We start from the raw sequence: 9,821 nt of genomic DNA, 5'->3' as shown, positions 1-9,821 counted from the left end.
CTGTTTATATCATCCTGTGCAATAAATATTTTACACATCAACACAGTGTTTGTCCTACATGTTTTGTACCAGGAACATACATCACACTGTTAAATGTGAACAGTCTGACAACATTAGCTTAATGCTCATTTTAGATAGTGCAGGGAGTCACAGGATGGGAAATCCTGCTTCCAATGCACACAAAATTGGAAAGATATACAGAACCCAACCACAGGTTTGTACGCATTTTAAGGAACGATTAATTGGATACTTCATAATACATTCAGGTAGAATAGGTCTTCAGCAACCCATGCTTGCCATAGAAGGCCACTATGCTTGTAAGAGGCGACTAACCGGATCGGGTGTTCAGGCTTGTTGACTTGGTTGATGCATGTCAGTGATCCCAATTGCATGGATCAATTGCTCATGGAGTCAATCCGGGATTGTCTGGTCCAGACTCTTATTTACAGACCGCCGTCATACAGCTGGAATATTGCGGAGTGTGGCGTTAAACAACAAACAAACACAATACATTCATTTCCTCTGAGAATGTGCAACTTTGGTCAGGTGGTAGAGTACTATCTCTGTATTGATTGGGGTGAAGTGTGTGCTTCAAAGCAGGACAAAACGAGAAGTGAATGTTATTTTGGTGGGGAAAGTTTGAGTACATCTTTTGAAATAAGTGCAAACAAACAGGAGAAACTTCCATATGATATTACATATCAAATATGATAAAAACCAGCAAGTGAAGAAGCTACTTTATTTGAATCAACATTGATATATTCAATATTTGTCATTTCTTGGGAATCCCAATCTTAAACATGGGACTCCTACAATTGGGTGATTGAGATTTTTACGCCGGTTTTAACAATATTCTAGCAATATCACGGCGGGGGACACCAGTTATGGGCTTCACACATTGTACCCATGTCGGGAATCGAACCCAGGTCTTCGGCGTGACGAGCGAACGCTTAAACCACTTGGCTACCCAACCGCCCTCTACAATTGAAGATTGTGTGTCCCCTGAACCCCAAAATAAATAACACAGGTAAATCCCTTTAGTGCTATTCACCATGACCAAAAATGTCACTTTTATGTCAACAGCTCTCTTAAATAGGGTAATGTTATTGTGGGGTTTAAGCCTGGTTTTTAACAGTATTTCAACTATATTTCCATGGTATTTTGAACCACCAGCAGGGCCTGGCTCTATGTGATGAGATTTAATATATTTTTTTATCTGCAACACATGCAAGTTCCTTCATATATACTTTTGAAAATTAAATGGTGATTTGTTGTCTTGCACCTCTCCAACAAAGTGACCAGTGTGTCTCATGTCAGAAATAGGATTCAACTATTCACACTAAATAAGCAGCTTGACCTTCCCAGTGTCTTCACTGAACAGCGGTACACACTTCAACTCCCGTAATCAATGTTCCTGCAAAAGCATTTTATCAGGATTTCAAGCAATAATTTGAATACATAACTTTGCATCTTGTTAGACATCATCAACACTTATCCAACATACAGTCCTTGCACCCCGAGTCTGGATAGGGACTATCACAACATTCAATGATTCATGTTGTCTTGAACTTGCCAAGGACCAGGTAAGTCAAGTTCTCACCAATGGAAACACATCAGATCAAGAGTGAGATAGGACAACTAGCCCAGGAAACCAGTGTATCCCAATCCTAGCGTATACTGCTGCCTGTCTCCCGAAGTACACCAGCATCTGAGCATCTTCTCAACATTCACTTGACTGGCATCCTGTCACCTGGTTCTCCTCCCCTTCCTCGTCTCAATGTCATCCAACTTCCTCTTCCTACACCCACCAGGGGCATTAAGGGAATGTCGTGACTGCGAAGGTCCTTCCTCGTCTGAATAGAAGAGAGTACTTATGTAACACTGCTTTGGCCCTTATTAACTTCTACTCGCCACAAATATGTAGAGTAAGAGCACAGATAAGTTAAACCACAGTTGAACCATTAGGGACGTACTACACAAATTAATTGTGTGATTTGGAGTTTTTCTTTTGAGTTCATTTCACTCACACTCATGATTCTTTTGCTTAAAGCCTGTTTGGGTATATCCAATGACTTATTTTTGTAGGTCCGACCATTGGGAATCAAATCTGTGACAGGCTATGTGACTGTGACCAGTCTATGACTGGCTTTACTCCAGCCAAGTAACTAGCCAAAAACATGTGACTGGTGTCACCTCTACCCTGTGAATCGACCCAACCTCGTAAGTAGTCTCACCTCTACCCTGTTGCTCGACCTTCTTCTGTGCTGCCTGCCAAAGAGCACTCTTCACCATACGTTTGGCAGCTCCAGCATTAACTTTTGGGGCCTTTGCTTTGTCTTGAATCTCCTTCACGCGGTTCATGTATCCACGCACACGCTCCTGGAGCACAATACAACGGTAAATGGAAACCCTTCACAATATACTTTCAAATTGTATGCACCATAAATTTGGAGATGATGTATCTGGCAGTAAAACTGCATTATTTTAAAAACGGATTTTCTACAAGTTAGAGAAGAGCTTACAGGGAGGCAACTCTTGAAATGCTAACTGAGAAATCCCTTCTTACCAGTTCTTGCTTGATGGCATGGTCTTTGGGGTTGACTCCACACACATTCAGATACACTGCAACAACGGGAGCACAGAATTACTTAGTGAACAAAGTACTATAGTCAATAGTCCTAGTCTGTGGGTGTGTGTGAAATAACTGCCTGCCTGTCTGCCCATGGCTGGTAACTTTTCTTTTGGGCTGCAGGAAATTTTCCCACAACTGTCAGATAGATTTGTTACTTGTCGCTGAACAGCATCAGACTTTTGGCTACATATTTTTGCCAAAGGACCTAAACAATCCTATTATAAGTCTTAATGTTGAACATTTGAATTGTGAAAACGATGACTTCTCGACATGTTTAATCTTTTATCATGTTTATTTGAATCCAAACACTGATCAGAATTGAGGTCATTCTTGGAAGTGTCTGAACATGCTGATGACTCTATCTGAGATGGGTCTAACTGGAGTTGTTATCTGGTGTTGCGAAGGACTGTGATGAGGAGCAGCAAGACGTGTACAACGTGAACTGGAAACTCTGCAGGGGTAACTTACTCCAGAACAATGAGTTGACTGCATACGATGCCACCAAGTCCATCTTCCCCATGTCCAGGGGCTCCAGCTGAAACATGACAGTCACTGGCATAAGAAGAAGTCAGCTGGAAAAAATGAGTTTTAAGCCCAGACTCAAAAGACTGAAAGTGTTGGCACTGATTTCAGCAATGATGCAAATTCGGCAGCCTAAATAATGTAGGTACAAACGTATCATCACCACTTCAAATACTGTGTTACAGTGATCATGGTCATCACACAAGAAACTGTCATGTAATATTTCAAGCCTATTGTTCTGATCCAAAATTACCATCAGATTAAGTTTACTAAAACGTGCATTTGCGAAAAGTAAGTTTTGATGTATGTTTTCATTACTTATTGAAAACCTTTCCTAATGTAGATTTATTTGAAACATAACTCCAGTGGCGAACACTTTGATGTCTTCAGTGGGCTTTGTAGCGTCTGCCTTGATTATGTCATTAAGCAAGTGGTTATGTATTGCTAAGTGGTTTGAAAACGGGTGATGTGGGGACACAACGGTGTATACTGGTTAGGGGACTAATTCATAAAATATATAAAGAAACATTCACAATCAAATATATTCATTCCTCATGTTCATTGGCTGACACACAGCATGAAAATAAACTACATTTATTTCTTGGCTGATCCGTATGAACACTAAATAATTCAGTCAACTAACTCATGATCACAGTCATCTCATCTTGTTTCTTGTATAGTGTTGTACTGGTCACATCAAGCAGACTGAGATACCTACCCTCGCATTGTTAGACTGCCATATTTACACTATACCTAAACACAATCCACATTGAATTAAATGTTATTTACTCGATGTTGCACAGAAAACACAAAGAAACAGAAAAAAAAACACCGGCAATCGTTGTGGGGGCATTGATGAATACGAAAGTACCCATAAGCATGATAAGAGCCATGGTTCTTTACATTGGAAATCAAGACCTTGAAGAAACAATTAAACAAGTTAGGCCTATTTTACAGCTGGTGTCTGTCTAGTATCTAAGTCGATAACTTCGTGACTGTGGGATGGTTGTATTTCAGTGATCATCGACATAATAATAATAACATTAACAGCTAACAGATACAAAGCCTTCTAATATCTCGTTCTCCGTGCCACCTTTTCGAAGAACTCCATTCTTGGTTTCGCTAGAAGCGGCTTCAACTCCGTCTCCAGGCTGGTCAGGGCTGAATCAAAGGATGCCAGCTTTTCTTTCATTTCACTCGGAATACCACCACCATCTTCCCCACTCGTCATTCTCAGCTGATTACCAGGCCGAGCACGACAAAATGTTCAAATTTACACGTCGTCTTCTTTCACCACATGTTGTGACAAGACGGTGTCACAAATATTGAATCACTCCAATAATCCGAATGGCTTCGCCTGTATGTTTGTTTTATAACACATATTCATACTTTTTGTATATGCCACATTCTGAATTACTATTAAACAAAGTAAAAGAACAGTGTATAAGAAATTTTTTGGAAATGATACTTTACAATAAAGAACCAAAAGAATACTATTTGGTGAAATAAATTGTATAGGCTCTCAATGTGAACCGTCACCGGTTAAGGGGACTCAACTCTTCAGTGAATATGCGCTGATCACTAAAAGTTACTATATCAGGATTTTATGAGAGTTTTGTTGGATAATTTTCTTTCGGTGCGTTCCTGAATAGTACAAAACGGTCTCACTTCTGAGATTCATTCGAAATTTACACACTTTCTTTGTTTTAACGGTTTCTAGATTTATTTTATATTAACGGAATGTTACATATCACACCTTTTAAGTTACATGACGCCGGTATAAAGTTGTGCATTCGACCTCTGTATGTGGTACATGCAACCATGATATGTTTTTAAAAAATCACAGAAGCTGAAGTGTACGTTTCAATTTTGTGTGAATTATTGCACTTTTTCTGCACACCGGATTTTATCTGTGAACACATTGTTTAAGGCAATGTGAGTACATCACTACAAGCTATGAATGCTAAAAGTTAAAAAGATGGTTACTTAGATAAATAAAGATCATGTATCGAAATAGTTTAGTCACGTGATATATATTCAGGTCCACCCATGGAATAAATTCAGTCATGAATGAAATAAATGTTAATGGCAGTGTATGTTTATTGTGTATGTTATCATTCAGGGTTTTACTCCTCCGCATTAAGCTGACTTGCCGGGATATAACAGGACTTCCGTTCAGGGCTGCCCGCGTTAAACACTATACTTTATTCACACAGTTGTCTGATTTGTTTCACATTGTCAGTCAGCATTGTCTGATTTGTTTCACACTGACACCCATTGTCTGATTTGTTTCACATTGACACCAATGTCTGATTTGTTTCACATTGACACCTTTGTCTGATTTGTTTCGCATTGACACCATTGTCTGATTTGTTTCCCATTGACACCATTGTCTGATTTGTTACACATTGACACCATTGTCTTATTTGCCCCACATTGACACCATTGTCTGATTTGTTACACATTGACACCATTGTCTTATTTGCCCCACATTGACACCAATGTCTGATTTGTTTCACATTGACACCATTGTCAGATTTGTTTCGCATTGTCACATTTGATTTGTTTCACATTGACACCCTTGTCTGATTTGTTTCACATTGACAACATTATCTGATGTGTTTCACATTGACACCATTGTCTGATTTGTTTCACATTGTCATTGTCTTATTTGTCCCACATTGACACCATATATTGTCTAATTTGTTTCACATTGACGCCATTGTCTGATTTGTGTCACATTGTCATTGTCTTATTTGTCCCACATTGACAACATTGTCTGATTTGTTTCACATTGACACCATTGTCTGATTTGTGTCACATTGTCATTGTCTTATTTGTCCCACATTGACACCAATGTCTGATTTGTCTCACATTGACACCATTGTCTGATTTGTTTCACATTGACACCATTGTCTGATTTGTTTCACATTGACACCATTGTCTGATTTGTTTCACATTGACACCATTGTCTGATTTGTTTCACATTGACACCATTGTCTGATTTGTCCCACATTGACACCATTGTCTGATGTGTTTCACATCGACACCATTGTCTGATTTGTCCCACATTGACACCATTGTCTGATTTGTTTCACATCGACACCAATGTCTGATTTGTTTCACATTGACACCATTGTCTCACGTGACTTACATTAACAGCAATATCTGATTGGTTTCACGCGTACTGTTATTGTTGGTACCAACAGTCTTACATACAGAACCACCTATGTCGGTAGGCGTGCTGTATATTCCATTGAGGTTCAGTGTCTTCAGCAACCCTTGCCTGTCATAAGAGGCAGCTATGGGATACACGTCATCTCATCCCAATTGCATGGATCGATGCACATGATGTCAATCACTGTGTTGTCCTGTCCAGACTGGATTGTTTACAGACCAGTCATATAGCTGGCATAGTGCTTGGTGCGACGTTAAGAACAAACAAACAATTAACAATTAACAATTTAACCGACAAACTCGCCCTGAATACTGAACATAAATGATGTCTACGTCAGTGACGGCTGACAGAAGAACCGTCAAGTCTTTTTTTTTATGAAATACATACATTTCACTTGATGGTACTATGCAAAATCTTTGCGATTTGAGGTTGTTCAACCTTTGGAAACGAGCTGAATATGCCCAAAAAAATACGAACATGCGAGATCGCGAGAACGCGAGATTTTTGCCAAATCACGCCATCTCGTCTTTTTGGCATATTTGTTTCCAAAGGTCGAGATCGCGAGAATGCGCCATACAGCATTCCATATGACAGATATAATGCGCATATATCTCCCGATGAGGTCAGTGGCTAAACCGCATCAACAGAAGAGCTGAAGTTTGTAGACACATGCCCAGTTTCACCATAGATCGGTACGGACTGTTTCTACTCCATTTAGATAGGTCGTATTTGTTTTGGCTCCTGGAGACAAGTTAGAATGATGTACTGGGCATTGGAACGACAGATTGTATTTGTTTTGCAGTAACCGGGATAGGCCATTAATCTTCTTGCCCCCTTCATTGCATTAACTCAGTCACTCAGATGATTACAGATCCTCGCGAATCTACCACACACGCCATTGTAGCGGACGCCTAGGGATAGCACCAGCTTGCCTGTCTCACAGTCCCCGAACCATATTATATTCCCTTCCGCCTAGCCCTTACTGTAAACGCTCAAAATAAAGCAAGTTTAGATTTGACAAAGGTTCATGTTTGAAACTCCCACGTCACTGGGGCTCCTTTTCAATCTAAATGGAGTTGTTTGTTTCTATAAAATTAATATATTTTCAGCGACTGAGCGTTAGTCTAAGCATCATCTATTATTGGATTTTAACGGTGAGTAAGTCTAGCTTGGCGTGCTCATGTCGGTTCCTACATTGTAATATGTGTGGAGCAGATTTAGGTTTTCGATGTGATGCTGCTGAGAAAGACACGATGGAAAACGCACTGTATAGATTCAGTAAACCTGCTGTGTACGTCCCGCGACACAGAATGGCATCGTTTGTCAACCTACGAAAGAAGGCACAGATGGCCCAGTCGTCTAAAGCGCCACATTTCGCTGTGTAGAGTTGCGCCTCTTGGGAACGCCAGGAACCTATGATTGTGGATTCGAATCCCGGTTATCCCCGATTTTTCTAGGTTTGTCAGCACCATACCCGTGCCCGTGGGTTTCTCTTCGTAAACGCCGCAGACCACCTTCGGGATTTCCTCCCACATTAAGCTGACACGATGTGATATAACGTGAATACTATTAAAATCGGCGTTAAACCGGACACACTCACTAAACCTTCGCAAACACGGCCGTAGTAGCAGTCTATAGACACGCCAGCAACCTATGGTCCAAATGTGTGAAATCAGCTGAAAATGAAATTGTATCTCCCATAAACCCTCACACACTTCCACGTAAAACGGTTCCTTAATTGCCATTGTCTTAAGTCCCCATGGCTGACGAATATTTAGGGTCGTACAGCACATCTTGGCAGACCTCTGATCAAATTCAAGGTAAACAACGACCACACTATAATTTTGCAATGCGCCACGATAAGTCGTTTATTTTAAGGCTATACTTAAGAAATAAACGGCGAGTGGGAGATGTTTATCGTACAATAAAACACTGCGGGGAGAATAAACCAGGAGGGGCGCAAACGATAAACAACGACCACGAGTCGTTTATTTCTTAAATGAGATATCAACATTATATACAGCCTCTTTAAGGATGTTGATAAAATGTACAAGCTTTAAAAATAGTTACCTTAACATATCATCGATATTAGGAGAAAAGGTACAGATAAGCGACGTGAGGATTGTGAGAATATGCGGGAAATACCAAATTTAACCCACCTATTCATAAAATGGACTTGTCCGACATTGTCGAGATCGGATTCTATTAAGGGAGTCATTATTAAAATTTGGGTAAACATTTTTAAAGCTTGTACATTTTATCAACATCTTTAAAGAGCCTGTACATAATTTTGATATCTCATATAACGACTCGTGGTCGTTGTTTATCGTACAATAAACAAACACTGCATGGAGAATAAACCATTCTGGGCTATTATAAACAACTCCCACTCGTCGTATTTTCTTAAATAACACACTTGAAAAGAGCGTTGTTGAAAAAATTAAAAATGAATTCTGAGAGATAAATTCAGGTTTTATTTGTTGTGCAGTCCGTGTTCCAGCAGAGAAATTGTATCTGGTTCCAGTGAACGGTCAACAGCTTGTCACAGAATCTATCAGGTCTTGTAATTAGGTCGCCCAGTGGTTGGTCTATTTACATACGCAGCGTAAAACTAACACCTTTAATACACAGCTTGAAGTATGTCGTGCGGTCAGATAGTTCCTTAAAAAATATCCTGGAAAAAAACTCCAATTGTACATTGTAATGCTTCGATTATGGTAATTGAAGGGGCGGTCGGGTAGCCTTGTGGTTAAAGCATTCGCTCGTCACGCCGAAGATCCGGGTTCGATTCCCGACATGGGTACATTATGTGAAGCCCATTTCTGTTGTCCCCCGCCGTGATATTGCTGAAATGTTGCTGAGAGCGGCGTAAAACCATACTCACTCTCTCACTGGTAACTGAATTGTGCGAAGCAGAATAGCATATTAGTATTTTCGGAGCGCTTTGAGGTAGCGCCGAGGTCGCACTCATGGCATATCGTTGGATATGAGAAATAGCTATATGTTCAAAGTAGGCGGCCCAAATAAGAAAAAAATATCTCTCTAATTTTATTCTTTACTGGGCACCATGCCGCGCAGATGAGGTTATCATCACTGTGCGAATCGAAATCTGGAGTATCTGAGCGTAGTGACACTCCCACGAGCCAGTGAAGGGGCACAACTCTGTGAGGACTAGCTTGAATACCAATATTCTAAAAGTCTGTGGTTATGCACACTGTAAATAAGTACTGACTTCATGGATACTTAAAGGCCGACCAAGGTCTAAATTTACAGCATTAGTCGCCAGCTGGTGTTACCAGGTGTATCATGTGGAAGGAGGCCGCATGTCTATATGTATCAATTAGCCCTGTCAACTCCTGGGACGTTACGCCTTAATACAACGTCAACTGCTGGCCCCGTTCTGGGTTTTAGCCACCATCAAGAGGAATGTTTCATGAATCTGTGAATAAATTACAACTTGAAAAATATATGAATTCTTAATGGCATATT

The 9,821-nt window shown here is 40.3% G+C and overlaps 1 protein-coding gene across 1 annotated transcript; it reads right to left on the bottom strand.

The window, feature by feature from the left end:
- Window positions 1–730: 730 nt before the first annotated feature.
- Window positions 731–4,464, bottom strand: LOC139442489 (nuclear nucleic acid-binding protein C1D-like). The gene is made up of 5 exons (XM_071223298.1): window positions 4,248–4,464; window positions 3,101–3,167; window positions 2,567–2,622; window positions 2,235–2,379; window positions 731–1,853 (listed from the first exon to the last, which is right to left on the bottom strand). The coding sequence occupies exons 1-5, from the start codon at window positions 4,383–4,385 to the stop codon at window positions 1,747–1,749; spliced, it is 513 nt and encodes a 170-aa protein (XP_071079399.1). The 5' UTR covers window positions 4,386–4,464; the 3' UTR covers window positions 731–1,746.
- Between the last annotated feature and the right edge of the window lie 5,357 nt (window positions 4,465–9,821).

The sequence above is a fragment of the Haliotis cracherodii genome, unplaced genomic scaffold (genome assembly GCF_022045235.1).
Source record: "Haliotis cracherodii isolate W230 unplaced genomic scaffold, xgHalCrac1.p SCAF_5, whole genome shotgun sequence".
NCBI classification, from domain to species: domain Eukaryota; kingdom Metazoa; phylum Mollusca; class Gastropoda; order Lepetellida; family Haliotidae; genus Haliotis; species Haliotis cracherodii.
The sequence above is the reverse complement of the archived record's forward strand: the minus strand, read 5'-3'. Positions and strand labels throughout refer to the sequence as shown.

Coding starts and splice junctions, on each gene's coding strand:
- LOC139442489 (XM_071223298.1), bottom strand. CDS start 4,385: ATGACGAGTGGGGAAGATGGTGGTGGTATTCCGAGTGAAATGAAAGAA. Junction 2,623..3,100: donor AGTCAACTCATTGTTCTGGA/GTAAGTTACCCC, acceptor CCGTTGTTGCAG/TGTATCTGAATGTGTGTGGA. Junction 1,854..2,234: donor GGTCGAGCAACAGGGTAGAG/GTGAGACTACTT, acceptor TCTTCTATTCAG/ACGAGGAAGGACCTTCGCAG.